This window comes from Euprymna scolopes, chromosome 7 (genome assembly GCF_053919585.1).
Source record: "Euprymna scolopes isolate OS-2025 chromosome 7, ASM5391958v1, whole genome shotgun sequence".
NCBI lineage: Eukaryota > Metazoa > Mollusca > Cephalopoda > Sepiida > Sepiolidae > Euprymna > Euprymna scolopes.
In genome coordinates this window covers 94,511,839-94,536,414 of record NC_136488.1, presented here as the reverse complement: position 1 = coordinate 94,536,414, position 24,576 = coordinate 94,511,839, and the positions used below count along the sequence as shown (strand labels likewise).

Below are 24,576 nucleotides of genomic sequence, written 5' to 3'. Positions count from 1 at the left end.
TGATTTTTAAAAAAATTTTAATAAATAAATGTTTGTTAAAAAAAAAGAAAAAATTCTATGTTGTATTGGCTTCTTAAATTTACAAATGCCAATTCAAATTTAAAACAATGCTTACATCAAGGAAAAAAAAAATCTCTAAATAACTTCCACTTTCTTACCTGTCCCTATGTTTATAACTAACCAGCTGCTCATTTTGTGTCAAATGCCATAATAGTGGATACAAGAACGGAAGCGTTCATAATTTTGATGCTTTATTTTAAACTGAATCGCAAAACCACTGAAGCTGCTCATAGAAATTGGAAGGAACTGAAACAATGTCTGATCACAATATCCAAAACTGGTTGAATTAAAAATAGTAGCAACTTGTTTTGTTTTGTTTTTTAATAAAATCTGGTGCTTGAGTATTAGAATTGGATATCAAAATAATGCATTTTAAGTAAAAATACTATGATGTAATCATGTGTCATGGCAAAATTAGTAAAACAAAAAAAAAATAAATGATTGAGTAGAAAAATAATTACAAGAAAAAAATTAAATTTATTGAATAATGCAGTTTTATCGATTTCTTCTATTGTGGCTAATTCTGTACAACAACCTGATCTATTTCCCTTGTCTCCAGTTAACTTCCAAGATTTTAAATTAGAAAACGGCATATTGAGAATATTTGATAATAGCAATGTTTTATTTTATAGAAAAAAAAAAATAGACTAGAACTATCATTTTTTGTAATTTAAAAATTTTGTTTTTACTAATTTTGACATGATACATCAATACATAAGTGTTTTTATTTAAAATGTATCCAGTTATAATGCACAAGCACCTATTGCCTTAAAATGGACAGCTCCATTAATTATAGTGCTTTTACATGCACATTATGATAACATGATCGGCAGAATTTTCAATCAGAAGGGATGTTAGCATCACTAAATGCCATACACATGTTATTATTCAAAGTTGTTTCTTTTTTTTTACAAATTTAAGAAAAAAATAATACAATATTTTTGATACACCAAAAAATTTTTTTTAAATATTTTCTTGTATATTTGTAACACCAAAAAGAGGCGAAACTGGCTTCTAACAGTCCCATTAAAATTGAATTTTATTCTTGTTAATTTGACTTTAAATTTTAGGTTAGGGATACAAAATTCATTATATTATTACTATTTGTTTGGCATCAACTCAATATTGATACACATTTTTGAGTGATACATTGTCTCACATTACAATTCATTATTAAAAATGTTAATCAGGAATGTTAACTTTACAATCAATTTTTATGGACCGTTAAAGGTAGATTTTGCCTCCAAAATAATAATTTACAAAATGACCATACCAGAATGAAAAAAAAAAAAAAAAAAAAAAATTGGTCAGATAAAAAATGGTAAAATGGATGGAAGAAGATTTGTTTAAAGGAAATATAAGGTAATTTCTCTTCAATTTTTGTTGGGGGGTGCATATACGTGTTCAACAGACATCTTGGATCCTCATTAAATTATATTTAAAAAATTAACCAATAAAAGCTAATAAAATTGACAAAAAAAATAAGACAGGGTTTGACACATTTTGTTTTTGTAAAAGTTAAATCAAAAAATTAACTTGACCATCTAGGAGGATTTCTCTTTAAATGAACAAAGATGGAACAGAATAAATGTAGTATATGAACAGATACTACATTTTGAATTATTTATTCTCCATATAACAAAATTAAAACACTATATGAAAAATTTGGCATGAAACCAAAAATCACTGCACTCTGAAGACTATTTCATGCTAAAAGTTATAGAGACTAACATACTCCCAGCTGTAGTATTAATAGAGTTTCAATCTAAACAGTGGACCTTGACTATAGGATCAATCAAAAAATAAGGATAATTTTCTCTCTTTAATTGTATACAAGTTTATTTTATTTGTATTTAATATTTGAATATTCATATAATTTAAAAGCTTAATTTAATGTTTAATTTGATAGTGAAAAAGTTTAAGAAAATTTTTTTAAAAAATCGAACATAATTAATACACACTATTCCTGTTTCCAATACACAAAACTTATTTATCTTGCAGAATTTCATTAAGAAAATTCAAGAAATTTTGGATAGTAGAGTATTTGACTACAGGGTACCCCCTCCAAAAAAAAAAAAATGCCGCCATGAAATTTGTAAGAAAATTCATGATCCTCTCTGCAATCCAACCACATGTGGTACAAATAAGTGTCAGTTTCTGCCTGACTTGTCCACCAAGTTTCAGTTATGATATGCACTTGCACTTCTCTCGTCAGGAGGTGTGATCCTAAATGGGTTTCACTCACCAGATCACACTACCCTCCTCCTCCCCTGATTTTTATCTATGGATAAGACAATGTCTATCACAACAATCCCCTGACTATTCCTTAGACTGAAGAGGGCTACCATAGCCCAAATCAGGGCATTGTCAAGAGATGGGTGTGTCAGAGTTATTGACAATTTTGCATGTCATATCCAACACGCCATTATCCTAAGTAATAGCAACTGGAAATCCATTCGCTTTTTATTCTGAAACTGAACACAATAGAAGAGCTAAAACGTGTAACATCTTTCTTTTTAAAGCTCATATCTTTCTATTTGAATATTAAAATTTAAGAAAACCAAATGCGATAAGTGCTTTTTTCTCTCTTAAAATCAGCATTTATTTACCTTAAAGATATGAAACAAGCTTTCAGTTCTTGTTAAGGGAGTTTCGATTGATCAATTTTTTTTTTCTTGGAGATATAAAAATCTCTCCTGAATACTATTTATGAAAATTTTTTATATCTTCATTGAAAAAAAAAAAAAAAAAAGAAAAAAAAAAAAGAAAGAAATGATCAATAAAAAATTTTTTTTTTTGCTTAACAATGGCTAGTGGGGTTGAAAGCTTGCTTAATAACTTTACGGTAAATAAATGTTTATTTAATATATATATATATATATTTGTTTTTTGTTAATTTTAAATTCAAAATCATAACGAGATTTCTAAAAAAATTGTTGATGAATGATTACATAATGACATTAAATACATTTAAAAAAACTAAATAAAATAATTTTTTTCATAATTGCTAAATGTTTCCATTAACCCCAAAGAGACTAAATATTTAATAAAGAAAAACAAATGTGCATATATTTTACTCATGCTAATAGTGTTTTATGTAGTTTTAACTTTTTTGCATATATAATATTTTCTAACACAGTTCCTACAGAGTGAAACAAGCAAAAAAAATAAAACTCCTGTGGTCTGCTTTTTTGTCAATTGTATTACTTTTTGTTGGATATTTATAATTCATTGTTATCAAACATAAAAATACAAAGTTTTTAATTATTCTTTTGTTTAATGGAAGAGGATGACATTCTGAAATAAAAAAAAAAATTTTTTTAATTATAAAGCATTTTTGTTCAATTTTTTTTTTTTGAGAATTGATAATGAAAAAACAAAAGAAACATTTCCAAAACGAAAATGGAAATTTACATTTGTAAAAAGAAATTGTTTTCAATAAAAAGATTTCAACATAAATAAAAAGCTTATTTCAACTTTAATATCACAGTTTAATCCAAGAGACATAAAGTAGGTTGCACACTCATACACAAATACATAATACACTTTTGTCCTTGGGCCCCATAGACGTAGAGGTTCTCAACCAAGGGTCAACAATTTAAGACAGTGGAAGCTGGAGAGAGGCGCATGAGCAATTTTCATTGGAAGCACAAGACAAAGAGCTTGGAAGGGAAGTACAAATTTTAACATTATTTACATAACATAGTGATTAAAAAAAAAAAAAGAAATGAAATCCCTAAAAAAAGGTTCTTGTCCAGAATTCCCCCTATATTAAAAAGAAAAATCTGTATGATGTACATACCTGTGATGAAACAAAAATATATTTAAAAAATAACATAAATTAAGTAGTTTTATTTTTATAAAGAAAATCATTTTTATTAATAGGAATTTGTAGACATTACAACATGAATCTCACAAGTTCAAATTGCTAGGATTGTTTTCAAAATGGCAAACAAGACAGACGCTCTTCGGTTTTGATTTTATTATTTAAAAATAACACTACTTATCAATTTACGTGATTTTTTGAATATGATCTTTTCGTTCTGTTACAGGTACATGCATCATAAAGATTTGTCCTTATTTTGGATTTTTTATATAGGGTAAATTCTGGACAAGCACCACAAAAAATTCTCCACCCCCTCAAGGGGCAAAGATTTTGATATTTTGTTTTTACATAAACACAGTAATTTCAAAAATGCTTTTCTTTGATCTTCAACCAGTCACACACTGAAGCTTTGGTCATGTGACTTGTTAAATGTCATTATGACATTGAATTGAATGCTTGATAATAATAATACATTAAATGTTTCCAATTAAAAAAACTTTTTTTTAATGACAAAATATACACAGAAAAAAGTTTCCTTTTCAATTCACAAAGAATTTTTCATTGTTCCGTTGACAATTGAAAGAGGAGCATGAATGAGCTTAGCTTGGTACGGTTTTTTTTTTTTTGGGGGGGGGGTATGAAACTCGTTCCGGACAAAACAGAAAGCCGCTTCATGTAAGAGGAAACATACTTCAAGGTCAAAAACTAGTCAACGATAAATGATAGATGGATAAATTCTGACCCAGAAAACTACAATTCTTCCCCTTTTGTTAGAAACATTGCTTATGGAACGTGAGGACTAAAGGACAAAATAAGCTAAGCGAGAGTTATAAGGTTGCTGAAAGTAAACCCAAGGTCCACTTTCTACTCTCCTGTTTTATAACATATCAACATTTTGTATGTTATTTAATGCTCAAACTCAATACCTACAACAAACGATCAATTCAGTGGAAGACAAGTTGCTATTTTATTCATAAGTGACAAACATAGAAATAGGGAATTCATACATGCTCAACAGTATAAGATCATAATTGAAGATGGTAGATCAGATGTGATTTTAACTTTGCTTGTCCGATTCTAGTCTTCCTCAGCATCGATTAGTCCCCCCCCCCCAACCCGTGTGAGAGAAGGAAGCAAAATCAAATGATTAGAGAGAGTAGGGGGAGGTAAATGAAAATGGAATTTAGAACAACTGTTTTTAAACGAAAAAAAAAAAAAAACAGATTGGCAGGTGAGATATCTATCTTTCTACAAATTACAATTTTACAGATTATTCAGCATTGTATGATAAACTATTGAACGCTACAAATTGAACCTTTACTTAAAGTATAAACTAAAGATATTTCATATTTTTATCTGTAAAAATGACATCAAACAATGATAACATGACTATCTATATATCTATACGTGAGAATGTGTGTGTGGGTGAGGACACTTCTCAACCTATATACTCAACGAACTTTTGATCTACAGACTTAAAATTTAGTCTATAAGGTATTCAGACATGTTGGAAATTTTTTAATTGGTTTTCATCCAGGGAAAAAAGGCTGGTAAGGGGACAAAATTGAAAAAATGGGGGGAGGGGGGGGTCATCGGAGTTTTATCTGTTTGTCAACTGTTTCACGAATGCACATATGTAAATCATTCACATGACAGATTACTTATGTTAAGAATAAGCAGGTTTAAAAACACCTTTTTACGATAGTGTCAAGCTGGCCTAATGGTTATCATACTTGACTCACTGTCTTTAGGTTTTTATTTTGATATAAGCTGTAGTATTTTCTTCTTTTTTTTTTACTTACAAGAAGTGAACTGTTTAGAAAAAACATAATACTTGCATGCACATGTCTCAATTTCTTGTTTTTTGTTTTTACACAATTTTAATGTTACGTTTAATACCTACGGTATATAATATATATATATATATATATATATAACAAGAAAAATTGCTGATAAAAAAATGAATAAAATATAATATCTATTAATCCACCAACAATTCCAAGAAAACCTTCATGTGAACTTAAGTGCATTTTTAATATAATAAAAGATTTAAAAATCTCAATCAACTAATTAACTAGTCAATCAATTACAGATTACAATTTCATTATTTAGTTAATTGTTTAATTTTTTTTATCTCTTATTATATTGAAAATGTCTGAGTGCAAAAATGTTTTTTCTAATTTTTTTTTTTTAAATTTATGTTAACCAGTGATGCATTTTTACTAATGCTTATCTTTTGATGAAAAGAGCCTATCTTTGAAAATACATGGGTTAAGGATTTTTCTTTATTATAATTCCTTGTTTGAACTTTTGATGGATTAATAAATATTGTAGTTTATTCAATTTTTATTTCCATCATCAATTTTCCTTGTTTTTTTTTTTAATAGTATATTAAGCTTTCTATTATCTTGATAGGTTCTAATTTCAAAATAATATTTATCTTTGTAAATTTTCTATATTTTTATAAGCAGGAATGATAAGCAATGGACAAACCGCCCTACATTCCATAAACTACCCAACCACCCACCATAATATTCTTCTTTACATTCCACACCTGTCAGCATTTAAAAAAAAAAAAAAAAAGTTATGGAAATCATTCCAGACAAGGCATAAAGCCACTTGATATAAGGATCTAACAAGAACGAAGTATTGCAAAGATAGGAGATACCTAGTGATCTTAGTTTTGTAAAGACAAAAGCTATAGGTAGGAGGAACTCAGCAAGCAGGAAGAGTGTTTTAACCACAAGCTCACACGCATCTGCTTCCAAGCAAACTGATGACTTCTCTCTATCTTTGGGCCATGTGATATTACATCCATATCTAAAACACAGGTCTAAGTACACTATGCTAACCTTGATTGAACCCTATTTTCTGTTATTCTCAACTAACAAAATTATACTCCTAACATTTAACAGTAGGATTTTTTAAGGACAGCTGTCACTGCAGAAACAAAAGGTAAAGATATTAAGCATTTGCTTTGGCTGTGGTAGTCAAACCTCATGAATATGATGCTTGGAAGTCCTACACAAAATATTTAGAATAAAGGCAGTAAAAAAAATTGTATTAGAAGTTAAAGTTTAGAATTATAGTTCTGTGTCAGGGTATGATGCCATGGACAGAAAGTCTGAAGTGACACGTGGCAATGAAGAGAGAAAAGTCTTTCTCTTCAGCAGGTGAGTTGACGGAGTTTGAATGCTTTTTTTAAAGCTCCCCCCCCCCCTCATCTTGGGGATAATAAACTTACATCATCTGTGACTTTACATTGCTGTATAAAAAAAATAAAAAATAAGATTATGATACCATTGAGCAAGTTTTTTTATTTATCAAATTACTGCCAAACGAAAGAAAACACAGAAACCTCTGCTGTTACATCATCACTTCGCCCATCTTTACAACTAGATATCACTACTCATTAAGCCAACTACTTATAACATGTCAACAAGAGACTCAGCTGGTCTTTGCCAGTAGGACTGAGATGATTTCCTAATGTAATGAACATCTTATCAGTGCTATGTATCATTCCATATAAATTGTGAAACTAGAATGTGTAAATATAAAGTAATTTTCATAGACAAAAAGATTCAAATTGAATAAAAAATGATTTATTAAATTTTTTTCTTTGTTGAATTATTTTTCTTTATCATAGACAAACACACATACACTCGATTCTCATATGTAGATGATTTGGAATGTAATTTTTTGTGTCAGACAATCTTATAAAAGTTATCAATGGAAGAGAAAGGAGCAGTGCCGGATTAATATAGTAAGAGTTGTTTTTTGTGGTCACTATGGGCTTTGTTTCTTTAGGAAATGTACATTCAAGAAAAAAAACTTTTCTGATACTTTGATGATTTTAGGTGACGATTTGGTTTACTTCTCAATATTAATAGAAAATGAATTGCGATTTTCATAGATTACAAAAAAAAAAGTAAAAGTAGAAGGAAAAAAAAATGCCTTGAGATTGCAGTCCTCTCATGTGTTAACAGACAAAAATCATAATTTGAAGCAGGGTTGCAGAGTCAGGAGGGAAATATGTAGATACAGCAGCCTAGGACAAACAAAAAACAAAAAATGACCAACGCGTTAATTTTATGTAAACACTGAAATGCAACAAAATCCTTACTCCACATATAAATTATAAGGATAATTGTAAGGAAAATTTTCTTTGTTGAATGATGTAATCCATCTTTTGAGCATTTCCATCTCCAACCATTAATTGACTACGAATAATAGTTCAATGCATATGGTAAATTATATTTAAAACCTCCAAAAATTCGCTATTAACTGATGCATGACAACCCACTGAATCATTCTGAAATTGTCAGCTAGCATCATAAGTTAGAATATTTTTATTTCTTCCATCCACATGAAATCATTGTGATTAACATCTAAGAACTCCGTGACCATTTTCTTTCTAGGCAGCCGTGTCTACATATTACCACTCGGAAGATATAATAGTACAGCTTGGACTCATAGACTCTCAGAAATCTTACTCCTTATTTTGAAATCCTCTAATATTCAGACTTGATTTATCGAAGATTAAAAAATCCAACTCCTAGCATTCTTACAAGTTTGATTCAGACTTCTTCCAAAACCTGCTACTCGGACTCTGCAATCCTGGTTTGAAATCAATTTTTCCCCCCAATGTAGATTTGGCTCCATGCATCTCTTAATCATAGTGGCAAATTGTCATAGAAAAAGGCCATGTTGGATAGATTAAATGCTCTTTAACCTTAGTGGGCAATAACCTTGGAGATGGCGTCTCAATAAAAAACGCTGTTCCCCATCATTTTACTCAGTTGGCCTAAAAATGTTTTGTTTTTTTTCTTTCAATTCAATGTTTTGTTTTATGGTATAGCAATCCCTTTTGGATTATTGAATGCAGAATCCAGTAAATTTGGAAAAAGTTTTTATACTTCAAGTTTTTTTTATATCTACGAATATTTATTCATGGTTTGATTGTTTTGTAGAAGAAAATTGTTGTTTTTGTTCTTTTACTTTGCAAAACATGATTTAGTTTTGCAAAATAAAAGTAAAAAAAAAAAAAATGTTTGGTGCATTTTAGGCCAGGAAGCCAGTATTTACATATAATCTGATCTGGTAACACTAGTCGCTGTAATTGTTTTCTCATGACCAACTTTGTTGTCAGAGTATTTTATTTCTGCTGGGCAAAGTTATAAATAATGTTAATCTTGAATTACAGCAGGATCTGATTTTGCCGAGAAATTTTTGCATGAATATAAATTAAGTTTTGTAAAGAAATATTGGAATTTCTTTACAAACCCTCTTCTATCTCCAAATCTGGATGATGTCAGTGATGACCTGGCAACCACCTCTCTCGATTCCTTTCTGCTCTCAGAATTTTTCAGAGTGATGCACAATTTTCTATAACACTGCCACAAAAAAATCATTATTTTAATGATAATAGAATCATGGAACACCTTTTCGGATTAAAATAACTTGCAAGAGAGATAATTGGCTCAAAGAACTGCGTTCATGCAATTTAGCCCTATTGTCTCCCATGTTATTGTAAATTTAAAACAAAATTTGTATCTTCAGACAGCCTGATCTGGTAGTACCATGCCTTAATTAAGGAAATGACTTCCAAAGACACCTGACTAAGTTTGGAAGTCAATTTCTAAAAGCCAACACATGCCAGTGTGTAAAATGAACATTAAATCAAATATGATAAAAGTTTTTTTTTTTTTTAAAGTTGAAGAGAATCAAGTATGAACAGTATCAAACAGGACCAGTTAATAACTTTGCATTAAAGGAACCATACATGTAATTTTGAGGGAGATTCATATTCGCAATCTCATAAACAATTGATCCCAACTATAAACTTTTGATCATATGTTTTTTTATCACGTGTCATTTGTTTTTGTTTATCTTTTATTCTTGAATATGTATACTATTTGAGTAAGCATGTTCTTTTTTTTTTTAAATTTATTTTTCATGTTATTAAAACAGAGTTGTCTTTTAGAAGAATCCCACCATGAAATATGCGATACATCTTGCACTAATTTAATCTGACACTGGGAGAGGAGGGTACATTTTAACAAGGGGGTGTATATAAAGGGAGAAAAAAAATGGTTGAGAACCACTGTTTTTTTGTTTTTTTTTGTTCTTTTTTACAAATTTAACACTCAGTCATAATTCCAAACTAATAACGGTTGTTTGACATTTATGAAATAAAAGTTTTTGGTTCGTTCTTGCCCAGAATCTCCCCTTATATTAAAAAACAAAAATAAAGAAAAACCTGCATGGTGTATGTACTTATGACAAATGAAAATAGATTCCAAAAAATTATGTAAATTGATCAAGTAGTTTAATTTTTATAAAGAAAATCATTTTTAAGCAATTAATGGGAATTCATAGACATTACAACATAAATCTTGCAAATTTGAACATTTGAGTTATTTCCCTTTGTTTTGTTTTAGATTGTTTACGAAATGGCAGAAATGACATCCCGCATTTCTGTTAGTCATAAAATTTAATTTTTATTATTTAAACAAAACTACTTGATCAATTTAAATGATTTTTGGAATCTGATATTTTCATTTTGTCATGAATATGTACATCATGCATTTTTCTTTATTTTTGTTTAATATATGGAGAAATTCTGGACAATAATCAATTTTTTTTTCTTCTCTTGGTTTTTGATAAAACTATTTCCTTTATCCAAGTTCCTTTCTTTTATATAAAAAGTGAAATGATATTTGTGTTTACGTATTTCAAATGAATTCTGAAAGCCATTGTATTAAGACTGAAATTTTGTAAAGAAAATTTGTTCATAATAGCAGGGTTACATAGGCTATGTATGTATTTATTGATGGTTAGGTTTATATAAAAAATATATATTTAGTAATGAAAACATTGGTTCTTGTCCAGAATTCGCCCTATATTAAAAACAAAAAAAAAAAAATAAAGGAGGAAATAAAATATATTTTTAAAAACATGTAAATTGATTGAGTAGTTTTATTTTTATTAGGAAAATCATTTTTAAGCGATTAATGGGAATTTGTAGGCATTACAACATAAATCTAGTAAATATAAATTATTGTTATCTCCCTTGTTTGAGTTTTTTTTTTCAAAATAGCAGACGAAACAGTCACTCCTCTTATACTCATAAATTTTGATGTTCTCATTTAAAAAATAAAACTATTTGATCAAGTTGTGATTTTTAGAATATATTTTGTTTTGTCACAGTTACGTATATCATACAGATTTTTCTTTTTTTGTTTGTTAGCATGTGGGTGGGTGGGATTCTGGACAAGAACCAAAATATCTAACCGTTTGTCTTCACAAAAAAAAAAAAAAAAAAAGAAAGAAAAAAGGTATAAAAAGGTTTTTGCATCATAAAATTATTTTCTTTGTAATTAAAAACATTTAAAATTAATGTAGCGATTCTTTCTTTTTGCTTTTAAAGTCCATAAGTTAAACAAATATATTAATTTATTTTGATACAATATATTTTTCAAAAAATAATTTAAAAAAAGTTTATTTTCAATAAGTTCTTATTTACTTACTTCCAAATGAGGGCAAAGTTTTCATCAAAACTTAAACATTGTGAGATGATGTCCGATAAATAAATTACATTTAAAATACACTCTTTGGATGAGCAAGGGAAAGACAAAGAATTAGTTGCTTTGAAGTTAAACGTTTTCAGAGACTTTAATAAAAAAAAACTAAAAAAAAACTTCTGAGACACTGATTCTCATTGAATCACTGAAGTTAAGCAATGTTGAGCCTAGCGAGTATCAGATAGGTGACCATTTAAGAATACCAAGCACTGTATGTAGAAGGACATTTGATGACTGGAATATACATGCGACTGGGGACCACTTGTGAATTTAATATTTCCTATTCCTTGGACATTTCCTCTTCTGGAGGAAGCTGGTTCAACCCACCTTTCATTATTATTTTATTATTTTCATTTTTTGTCTTTGAGGTTAGACATTTTATGAATGACTTTCAATTGCTCATGCATTTTACAAGCTTGCTTGTGCCACTCACTAGGATCAAGTCATCATCAACTGATGCCCTGAACATTAATAAATTCATTTATTATCATATATAGCCAAACAGCAACTTAAACATTTAAAAGTAGAAAATTAGGGTTTATGATGTAGTTTTTTGGCAATTCAGGAACTAATTGGATTGTCTCATCTACGAGTCAAAATTCAAAATTTATTTTAATAAAATCTCCTTTTCCAATTTTAAACATATACATAACGTGATGTCAGTTCATGTTTATTTTTGGTTTATTTATTTGACTTTATGTATTATTTTTACTTTATATATGTGCGTAAGGAACATAGATAAGGGAAATAGTTCTATTAATAATGATTGAATAATAAACATCTCCATCAAAAGAAAAAAAAAAAAAAAGGGGAGAGATATTAATAGTTTAAAAATAAACAGATGAAAAATGAAAATGAAAAGATGAAAACAAAAATGAATAGATGAAAAAAAAAAAAAAAAAATGAAAAACATCCATTAATCCATAAACTGAGGATGTCATATTACAAAAGAATAAAATGGATTTTAGTTTTTTTCAATCTATTAAACCATGAAATTTTTCATCTCTTCATTAAAATAAAATAAAAAAAAAAAGAAATTAAATCAATAACATCTCTTCTGGGAATAGGGATATTTCATTTTTAACTCTTCCTTAAATTTACGAAACAGCATTCGATTCATATTGAGTTCTTTTGTCTTGGTAGAGTGGAACTTTTCTGGTTGTTTAAAACCCTGATGAATGAGAAAAGCATTACTGAGTACGCTTAGTGTATAACCTGCAACATGCAACTCACACACGTGGCTTATACGATTGAATCCATACTGCTTAAAACGCTCATCAAATGTTGGCATGAAACGGCGGGTGATAAAAAACGGCTCCCACGGATCTTTCCACGGGACGTTATAAGCAATCTTCAGCTGGGAACCATCGATCTCTTTCCAGGTGTCATAGTCGGTGTGACGTTGGCACTTCCAGCAGACCTCGTAGTAAAAGGGGCGAATCTCCCCAGCATCCCACTGTTTCAGGAGAGCCTTTTTATCAGCAGGGAATGAGACATTGAGTTTCGCCTCAAAACTTGGGATCACGAATGCTGTTAAATTTGGCAAGAACCTATCAGCAACTTCGATGAATTTGGAAAAATCTTTCCGTAGACCAAGTGATGGAAGCATGTCAATGTCGATCATGAAGATGAATTCCGTCTTCGTATTCTTTACGGCTACATTGCGTAACATATTGTGTGGGTACTGGATGTCATCAAATGAATAATTCGGAACTTTTGACTCAAATACTTTTGGAAGCTCTTCACAAGATACCAATGCCGTGTCATAAGCATTGTTCAGATTTTGCGGAAACCGGTGCAAGGGATAGGCTAAATGAAAGGTGACAGTTTTTAAAACAACTGGATGACATTTACGGAGTGTAGCAATAGCAATTAAAACATTCACGATTCCATCATCAAATGCAAATACGGTCACTCCGATCGGACCTTGCCATTGGCTAGCCATGTTGACGATATGATGTAAATTATTAAGTGAAGTTTGAGTCACAATTGTAATCTCATATTTTTCATACATTGGTGCACCTGTCGGAAGACATTTTTCACACATTGCAACATTCGCAATCACATGGTACGAGCCAGTTGCATCCAGCTCATGGGATTCATATATTCGCTTGATCATCTCACCGATCTCAGAGTTGTCGGCAGTCTTAGACTCTCTCTTGGCATGGTTCTGTATGCGGGACAACAAGAACATGTGCACCCCTTGCAGGACAATGACGGCAACGAGGAGTACAAGGATCAGCTTTGGCAGGGACAACCTAGAATTATTACAGCAGCAAATCTTCAAATAAGTTAAGCGTGGCATTCTTAAATTGTACATGGCTTAATCTTTTCAGAATTAGGTAAGATTATTTTAAGATTTCAGAAAATAAGGCAGAGCACAGTGTAATTGTGATCAAGGCCTTGAGAAAAACTTACATAATTTCTTTCTCTGCCATTTTAGGTAAAAAGTTTTATAGACATTTGTTTTGAAATATGTGCTGAAGAGTAATGTTAGCTTTTGTTTACTGAATATCAAACATTTAGTTTGGAATCTGAAACCCAACAATCAGTATAAAACTTATGTCTTTTAGCTGGTGAGATAATAGTCCACTGCTTGCTTGATAATGTCCAATCATGTTCAAATAAAACTGGTTCTTTTCCTTAACAGTTCATCTCTTTGTTTCTGTTTTAAGGTTTTAGGAAGTAATTGTGATGAAAAGGACTAGTGCAGACTGATTACTCTCTGTATCGTGTTACAAGCACATAGTTGCTCCTATGAATCCCCAATTTAGAGAAATCAGCATAAACAAAACAGCAAACCAGATTTTTGTTTTTAAGTTATATCTTCATTTAAGACCTGAGTTTCCTATCATCATGTAACAGTAGCATGGATTTATAAATAAAGAATTAAATATATATATCTCCCTTGTTCTTCTCAACAAAGCTTGTACAATATCAATTCAAGTACACACTATGGTAAAAATGATTTTTTTAAAAATCCTCAAATGTAACATAAGGTTCTAATAAAATAAGTAAGGAAGTAGTTCTAAATTCTTTGTAGATTTATAACTATAACATTGAGATTTCTCACAAATGTAAATCGAAATATCCCATAAAAGAGCTTGGCTCTATAAAAAAAATTTTTTTTCTTAACTATAAAAAAATAAACTTGGTTCAAACTAAGCAAATATTATGATTTTAGTAGGTAATAAATAATTACTAATCAATTTTTTTTTCTATATTACATTTTTCAAGGTAAATGCACAAAAAAGAAGGTTCCTTATTTTAATTTGAAATAATTATTTAAATTAATGTAAGAGTTTGATTTTATAAACCAACTAAGACTATGATGATAAATAGTTTTATGTGAGGAGAGATACTTAATAATAATACTTAGTTTTTGTTTAATTTTGTTTGTAAAAATGATTTTTTCAAAAAATGCAAATAATGGTTTTATGATAAAGAATAAAACAAGTATTTTTATTTCTTTTAAAAAGGAAAAGTAGATAAAAGATAAGTTTTTAAATATCAAAATTTGATGGCTGCATTCAAGAGCTGTGATATAACAACACAATCTATATGTGGATGATTGTATATAAGCCCTTTTTTTCGGGTAGAGCACTTTTGTTAAATTATATCACCTGCACCTGTTTGTAGAAATTTAAATGCTACACTTTAAAATTATCAGTCAAACAATAGTTATATAAAGGTATTAAAGATATGATTTATGAGTGCTGATCCCATGGTTTGAGAGCAGGACAGCTGACTATCAACTAGATGGTTGTAGGTTCAATCCCTGGCTTGGGATAGCTCCTAGTCTAGCCACATCGAAACAGGCTCTCTATGGATGACTATATAGCTATAATGTTTACATTTTATTGTTAAATTTGTTTTTTTAATTCAGAAGAGAGACAAAAAACTAGGATTCAAAACATTTTGATTGGCATACAATACGAATCAATGCTTTCAGTTTCAAAAACATTTTAAAATATCTATATAACAGACTCGTTTCTACATTAGTATGACTATTATCCCCTATTTGGAATAATGGAATAACTCAGATTAAAAAAAGATTGATTCAAGAGTAATTGATATCTGATTTGATAAAGTTTTTTTTTAAGCTTTATTTTCAAAACTATAATTTCAGGGAGTTAATGTTTTTAAAACATTTTTTAATCATTACAACAAATTATTAATACTTTTTAAGCAGAGATTAAAAGGAAATAATATCGTGTGAGTTAAGAACAAATAAGTTAATATTAGTTATTTATTTTTTTTTTTTTTTAAGATGTAAATTAACCAAATTTACTTTTTAGGAATGAAAGACCATAGAAGAACAAAAAATGTAACCTAAAATAAATTAATCAGTGAAATTAGAAAAACCTATAAAATATTTTCATCCTAATTCTTCCATCTTCTACGATTTAACAGATATACACATCTATAATAAATACATATCAATATTAAGTGATTGAATAAAATTTTTTTTCATTAATCTTATGTCTTCCAAATGGCACATCTTCAATCTGTTGAGATGAAAAGTAGAAAAGGTCATAGCTTAAAAAGTAGCCCATTTGGCCATCCGTAGCTTTTTTGAGAAACAGTGGGATTGCTTGAAAATGCCTTAAAAATTGATACCCTGGAATGTATGAAAGGGTTACAAGGATGAACCCAAGAAGAGATCTTTATTCATGCCATCATTCAGTGGATTACTGAATATCCAAAACAAATTGATGAAGGCTGTAGTTAGTTTTAACAAGATGGATTTTTGGCATCTGAACAGAGGGGCAGGAGGAAGCCACACTGAAATAGAAAAAGAAGGATATAAGTACACAATTGTTAAATAACATAAATACATGGGTAAAAATATGTACACTTTAAATGTCAGTAGCAATGTAAATACCAGTCTCATGTTAAACTCAAGTAGTTGGAATACTCAGGCTGGAGTAAACTCTTCTGATTGTTAAACCTACGTAAATTTGGTTAAATGTTAAAAAAAAAAAAAAGTTAAAAATGTTTAAAAAAAGTTTTAAAAAAAAAAAAATAAGTAAAAAAAAAAGTAAAAAAAAAGAATTTTTTTAAGCAATAAAAAAAAAAACTTTCAAAAAGTAATTAAAAAAATAATTTCAAAAAGTAAATAATTTAAAAACATAATTAAATAATTTTAAAAAAGTAATTAAATAATAATTTAAAAAATAATTTTAAAAAAAGTAATTAAAAAAAGTAATTTTAAATAAGTAATTTTAAATAAGTAATTAAAAAAAAATTTTAAAGTATTTTTTTTTAAGTTATTTAATAAAAAGTAATTTAATAATAAATTCCAAGCAAAATAGTAAATTAAAAAAAGTGTAAAAAAAAATATAGTAAATTAAAAAAAGTGTAAAAAAAATATAGTAAATTAAAAAAAGTGTAAAAAAAATATAGTAAATTAAAAAAAGTGTAAAAAAAATATAGTAAATTAAAAAAAAATAGTAGCAGAAAACTTTGTTGGTTCTTAGATTCAGAGAATGAATGGGAATTCTTTGGTTAGTATATAGAAGCCTATCTTTGCATGGGCTTAAGACAACCTTCTATAATATTTTGTAACAGCAGAGTCATCAAGCAAAAGGAAAACAAAGCCTATTTCTAAACTAAAATAAGTATTATTTCAGTGACTTATATTAAGTAGCCAAAAGTTAAAACAGCATGCAAAGGAAGAAAAGAATAAAGGAAGTAAGAAAGTTCAGTTTGCTGCCAAAATCCTTTTTGAAGAAACAGATCTTCAGTGAAGATAGCTTTAATTAGTGTCAATGATGAAGGCAGGATATGATGTGAGTTTGTCGGAACAACAAAGACCATCTGATCATCTTAGGGATGATAGATGGCAGGCACTTAGATTTTGTTTAGAGTGAAACTGGTTTGCATAGAGCCAGTTTCACTCTCTCATCCCAACTAACCTGATCCAGCAGCAGGACAGGTTCAAGACAGCTGGAGTTAGGTGCTGTCAGAAGTGTCAACCTCTTCCTACATACAGCGCCTGGTATTTCCAAATAGTCAATAATTTGGTACTGGTCAGGTTCAATGTTGCTTAACTTGGATGATCTAATGAGAACCAGTGTGTCAATGCTATTATGCTGTATTTTGAAGACAGGAAGAAAAGGAAGCACTTAGTGGATTTCAGGAAACTCTCTGGGGTTGCTGTCCAAATCCCACAGAGTCCAGAAATACTCCTTCAAGGTTGGTTGATGATTAATCTGTGTGACCCAACCACCTTACAAGGGCTGCTCTCCACATGAAGAAAAAGATGAAAATGTTTATGACTGCTACAAGTAGATGTAGAACAGTTGAGGTAGCAGGTTAAGTTCACAGGGGAAAGCCAAAGAAAACATGGGAAGAAGTGATAAAAGGAAAAGATGCATAAATATATACCTGGCCAGAGATAGGTTACTTTGGAAGTCAATTTCCTAAAGCCATCCAACTCATGCCATCAGGTAAACAGACATGCATGAGGATCTCATGAAGGATACTGATTACCTTTGCAGGTGTACAGCATCATATACTCTTGCATCTTTTGTAGTAACCCAAGAAGTTGTCGTTACTGCTTGCACGGTTAAACTCGACTTGATAAAAAAAAACCTTGTGAACGCTGGTTTGTTTTTAAAAGTTTTATTTAAACAGATCAAAGACAAAACATTGAAATGTATATGAATGAGCAGAGAGAGAGAGAAAGAGAGAGAATGTCAAAAAGTTGAAAGTTCATAATATAGATGAGTCAACATCCAGCTACTTGTATGCCACTATCCCCACCCCTGCTGAGGCAACAATGTGTCACGTCTATTTTCGATGTTCAGGGGCTGAGAGAAAGAACTGCTTTCTCTAGCGAAAGTCACAGGAGTTCTCAACTTCTGCTTTTAGGCTCCCCCTCTTTTTAAGGTGCTCTCCTCGGGTTCCCCTTTGCTATCTCACAATAATACATGGAACAAAAAAATTCCTTCCTTTTCTAATGATGGATATTTTACTATCCAAAATTAATAAGAATAAAGTTAAAAAAAAAAATCAAATGATTTTTAAATATTTGCAATTTAACATGGTTTCAAAGAGAGTATATATGTTTATTCAAATTTAAAATTTTCTTAAAGCTTTTTTGCCAATCCTCATCATAACACACCGGCAACATGCTTACAAAAATCAAAGTAAAGAGATTTTATTAACACTAAAACATGCAACATCATCAGCATGGAGTTTCGATATGACAACACGAGCCACAGACATTTTATTTATGAAAAAAAAAAAAAAAAAAAAAAAAATTTCCTTCTCCGATGGTGGATATTTTACTATCCATAACTAATTATAAAAAAATTAAGTTAAAAAAAAACAAAAAAAAAAACAAATGGATTTTAATAAAATACTTGCAACTTAATGTGGTTTCAACGTTTATCTGTTTCTCCAAAATTTTAAATCATAGATACAATTCTCACCCAAAATCAAAACTCTCTGTTGCTACTAACAAGAACTTTACAATCTCTATGTAACATTGCTATTTATAAATGCTTGTTCCTATTTCATAAATCCTTCTTGTTTAATTTTCAACAAATTTGTGGGTGTTTTAAACAAGGACGCATGCAAATACATCTAAACATGTCAAGTTTAATACAATGGAGATAGTGTTTCATATTATAGAAAAGGTCAGCCACATGAAGTTATCAGGAAGGCAGAAAATAATTAGTTTTTGCTTTCAGAAAAGATGCACGTAGAAGATAAATTTACAAAACTCAGTGTTATTACTCTGCCCTACAATTTTGATTAGTTTCTAGGTTGTCTTTTTTCTTTCTAATGGAAATTGCTCCAGACAAGGCATGAAGTCACTTAATGTAAAAAGCTAGAAAACGAAAAACAGAAAAATCAGAACTTATTGTGGTATCAGAATCAGAAAATTTTTAGCTTAATGACCAATTCCAAAAACACTTTATTTTTTTTAAATACAATTTTCCATTGCTGGTAGTAATGATACAATTATAAATATTTTTTGTTTTTAAACTAGTTTTGTTTTTTTAATTATGCAAATCGTTCCACACAGGATATAAAGCCACTTGATGTAAGAAGCTGAAAAAAATGTTTTGGTCCCCCAACAAAAGGAAGGTGAACCTGTAAATTCACCCTTGTCCGTTCGTCTGTTCGCACTTTTCTCAATAACTACACCTTAGAATTTTTTTTTAATTTTGCACAAACATTGAAGATGATATGTAAAAAAGTAACAGAACGGATTTTCCGGGAAAACTCTGGTACTCCCCTAGGGGTGTTTTTCAAGTTAAAATGTCTAAAATTGACACTTTTGTGCTTATTAACAAAAAAAAAAAAAAATTGATGCCTTGGATTTTTATAAAACTTTCTGAAAAGTTGTAACTAACTGATTTCTATATAATTTTGTCTATACTTCGCGATAATCCTTAGGGGTGTGCCAGGGGCTCTTTTAGGGCTAATTAAAACTCCATTTTTGGGACTATTTTACCATATTTGCCCAAAATTTTCTGTGTATGTCTATTTAGCAGTTTTGCATGGTGCTAAACTCAAATTGAAATATGTTAAGGCCTTGGGGACTTTTGGGGCTACATGGGGAGGGGGGAGGCAAATGATGGACTTAGTCATTTCTTTTTTTTTGCATGATGCATTTACATATGTTAAGGCCTAAAACTGCACTGTTTGTTCATTTTCACCAAGATTTTGGGGGCTGAACTTAGTCATTTTTTATGCCTCGTTCACTGTGAACTCACAGGGGACCATGTATGCTTCACTTGTTTTTTTAATACTTCTATGGGCTAAAAACTAGTCAACAATAAGCGTTATATGGATAGATTCCAACAAAAAAGGAATAGCTATTCTTCCCCCTTTTGTTCGAAACATGGAGACATAGAACATGAAGACTAAAGAACAAAATAAAGGAGCAAGAGTTACAAGGCTACTGAAAGTAAACCCAACTCTCTCTCTCTCTCTCTCTCTCTCTCTACTCTTCTGAAATTTAATCTTAAGTTTTGGAAGATTAATGGAATCACCTCTTTTCTGTAAAACTAACACAAAGTTACCTTGTAAAGTTTTTCAAAGTCAGATCCAAATAGCACAGATGATGACTGCATGTCACCTTTCTTTTATATCAACAAATCTACACATCATACATTTTTTTTATACTTTTATTCACCCCAAAACAAGGTACACTGCCCCTTGGTTAAGCAGCAAGATGCCTGCATTACACTTAAAGTTCTACATGTTAGTACAATCAGGAAAGCAGGAAAGAGGGAAGGAATTCCAAAGTCTAACAGTTTGAGGAAAGAAATTATTAGAATATGAAGTTTTCTGAAATCTAGGGACATCTACAGTGAAGTGGTGGGATTTTGCTGCTTGTCGGGTTATTAGGAACTAGTGATAGGGTAAGTAAAAATTTTAAAATTATGCAAAATCCCTGCTATACTCTTACCTATTTTATTTATTCATCCTGAGCTAGCGTCCATTGTTGCAACTAATAATCTATATTCTCGTCTTTATGTGACGGGGGGGGGGATACAAGTGCTGAGAGTTTATTTGGTTTACAATAGAGAACTCGTACATAGAATTAAATTCTCTACCAGCCCACATACTTTTAATGTGTGGAAACTGAACTGCAAATTTTTCTTATTTCAGAATTTTATTTCAATGTGTGTGCTTTATTGACACATGGAAAACAACATGACAACACACTTTACTTAGTTAAACTTGGGCGATAAAATGTGGTCTTACAAGGGTATTTTGCTTGGAGATAGGAGGGGACTGTCATTCGCACTTAGGATTAGTGGTAGGGTAAGTAAAAATTTAAAAATTATGCAGAATCTCCTATACTCTTACCTATTTTATTTATTCATCCTGAGCTAGCATCGATTGTTGCAACTAATAATCTATATTCTCGTCTTTATGTGACTTACATTTATGAAATTAAAAAAAAAAAAAAAAAAAAAATTGATTAAATAAAAAAAAGCCTTGAATAAAACCAAAATTTTATAATCCGGCTTAAAAAGGAAAAATAAAAAACATGCCACTTGTATAGTTTAACATTTCCAAGCAAATTTAGAAAGCCATTCTGAAGCTGGGAAAGGGGGCTGCTGGGCTGAACTCTCCTAAAATGAAAGCCATTTACCTAAGAACGCTAAACTGTAAAAGTGCCACTAATTTTTCTGACAAAATTAGTTTTAGTTTAGCAATAATGTGAGGTACTTGTGCATAGAATTAAGTGGAGATTCTAAAGTTTTGAGGACAAATTGGAAAATTACCCATTCTCGAATATTTCATATATATACTCAATTCCAATTTATCAGACCCGCACTCCATTCGTAGTCTTCCTTCTACCAGGCACTACACAAAAAAAGCATTAGGTTAGCATTAATGTTAGTTCTAAGAAACAACATTATAATGCTAACCTCATGTCACTACCCCACACAAAAAAAAAAAAAAAAAAAAAAAAAAGAATGAAATTAAAATAAATAAAAAGTTCTACTTTTCGATGAGTGTTCGAGTAATTATATATGTTAAGACTAGGAAATCCCCACAATTATGATACAGGCATACTTTCGGTGTCTATTTGGTAAAACTTGCAGAGAATGCTCTGTTTTACGGTTGTAAAAATGGAACAGAAATTTAAACTTTGTTTTAATTTTTTTTATCGTGCCCGCAAAAATGAAAGTAATCGAAAGAATAACACTCAACAATCGTACTTATATATATATTAGCATGGGTGCCCGGCGTTGCCTGGGTGTTTGGAGGTATGGGTTGAGAAAAAAAAAAAAGTGGTAGTAGGAAGGCAGGCTCGAACCTATACCGCGAAGGAGGAAAAGAACGGGGGAAAAAACGTGACGTCTTTGCTGTTACGACCACCGCCAAACCGGAAGTGACATAGGTTTAAATTAAGGCTAGGCAATCGAAAAGAGGGGATGACTTTTGAAAATATCGGTGAAAAAAAAGCGACCCCTCGCTGTAGAAAAGTGCCCAGTTGAGGGTGAAAAAATTAATGTTTTTAGCCAATTTTTCGGTATTTGTCGTCTGAAGGATCAAACTTCAAAACGATACTGATCTTGTGAAAATCCGTCGCCTCTGTCAAGTTTTAGGCAGACATACAAACATACATTTATATATTGGTAGCTCAAATTTTCGACCCAAACCGATTGAATCGAAAGTGAACGAAGAGTTGGACGTAATGTAAAAATGTATAAAATTTAAAACGGAATGGAATTTAAATTTCCGTTCCATTTTTACAACTGTAAATCAGAGCATTCTCCCCAAGTTTTACAAAAAAAAAAAAAATAAATAAATAAAGAAAAGGCAGATTTGGTTTGAGGATATTTGTACAACTAAACGGCAAATCTGCAAAAAAGAAAAAACAAATAAAAAATATTTATGATGTATGTATCCATCATGGAAAGAAAATGTCATATTCCAAAAATGACGTAAATTGATCAAGTGGGATATTTTTTACGAATTTTTCGCGATTTTAATAGGAAATTGTAGCCATTATAAGGTTGATTTTGAATGTTCAAATTTAGTTGTCTCATCCTTATTTATAAAACATGGCGGATCAAAACATAACGCTTCGTAAGATTTGATTTTCTTAATTTAAAAAGAAAAAAAAAACTACTTGATTAATCTCCGTGATTTTTGGAATATGACATTTTCGTTCCATGACGGGTACGTACATTGTACAGATATTGGTGCTTGTGCACTTTTGCTACCGCGCTAATTTTAAGTAGGGTTTTTTTTTTTTTTTTTTCAGATTAAATTCAAGCGTCACAATATCTTATTATTATTATTATTATTAAATTGTTTGGTGGAAGCACAGAATGGTTACAAAACACCCTCCCCATATTAAGAATGGCTTTCAAAATAACGTTATTATTTCAGCACAGTAGCAAAAGTGCACAAGTATCCAGATAATCATTAGTGCCAGATATTTTTAAAAACCATTTTCTGTATTGAAAATAAAATTCATTTTTTTTAGCTGTAAAAGAAAAAGATTGTCGGCGATAATTTAATTTCTGTAGGTAAATTTTAGTCAATTAATGTTTAAAAAAATAAAATTAAAATATTTTCTTAACTGGAAAACTCCTCTAAAATCACATTTATGAACGTTTGTTAATATAATTAAGTAAAATATAAATCATGCCACTTATAGTCATCCATAGGTTGAAAAATCTGATCATTAAAACCTTATTTATTTGATTCTAGATAGAATTACGCCACAATAAGTAATAACAAAACTACGACTACTATTAAGTATTAACATTTAAAAGAAAGGTGTTTACAGTTGAAATTATTTTAACAGGAAAGCTTCGTATTAAAAAGATATCTGCATTTATTTAAAAAAAAAAAAAAAAGTCTTAAAATGAAACGTTAATTAAATTAAAACTCCGTTGGGGGTGAAATGGGTTCCAATTATATATATATATATATATATATATATATATATATATAAATAAATAAATAATTTAATTGTTCATTATTTTTGTTGACAAAAAAACAGCTTGTTGTGTAATAAACTAAAGCACAGATAATTTCCAGCCTTCATAATGGATGAACAGAGTTAGATACCTGTTAGATCGGGTTCGCCCTCGTTGCACGTGTGTGTGGATGCATCACTCGATTGTGATTAAATACAGTTGCTTTCCTTTTAAAACATCATTTGTACTGCATTTGGAGGAGATCGCGTAATAAAGTAAACCTCTCCTCTCCAGAAAGCGATCTGCGAGTTCTCTCCCCTTGAACAAGACGAGATTTTGTAGTCGATAGTTTTCAGATAAAAAAAAACAAAAAAAAAAAAACGATGGTTTCAACTGATTTTTTTTTTTTTTTTTTTGTCAATTTTAATAATGGTAGCTTCGAAATTAGGCAGTTGGAATTACCTGAATATTACTAAAAACAAAACTACCTGAATATTAACTGAAAAAACAAACAAAAAACAAACAACTTTAATCCTGGTAGCAGGTGAAAAATCGCTGCTATTTTAGGAGAGGGAATGTAGGTGACTGCTCCTTACTGCTCCTAATAATTATTTAATTAATAAGCACAAAAAACAACTCCTTGAAACAAATAATAACAAAAGGGGTTTATTGCAGAAGAAAGACGAGATTGTTT

General features: G+C 30.1%; 1 protein-coding gene across 1 annotated transcript; it reads right to left on the bottom strand.

Annotated features, from left to right (window-relative positions):
* Positions 1–24,204, bottom strand: LOC145279843 (beta-1,4-glucuronyltransferase 1-like). Its single transcript, XM_080131284.1, has 2 exons — positions 24,034–24,204; positions 1–16,254 (listed from the first exon to the last, which is right to left on the bottom strand). Exon 2 carries the CDS (start codon positions 13,787–13,789, stop codon positions 12,512–12,514), a length of 1,278 nt encoding a protein of 425 aa, XP_079987410.1. The 5' UTR covers positions 13,790–16,254; positions 24,034–24,204; the 3' UTR covers positions 1–12,511.
* Positions 24,205–24,576: the final 372 nt, after the last annotated feature.

Coding starts and splice junctions, on each gene's coding strand:
- LOC145279843 (XM_080131284.1), bottom strand. CDS start 13,789: ATGTACAATTTAAGAATGCCACGCTTAACTTATTTGAAGATTTGCTGC.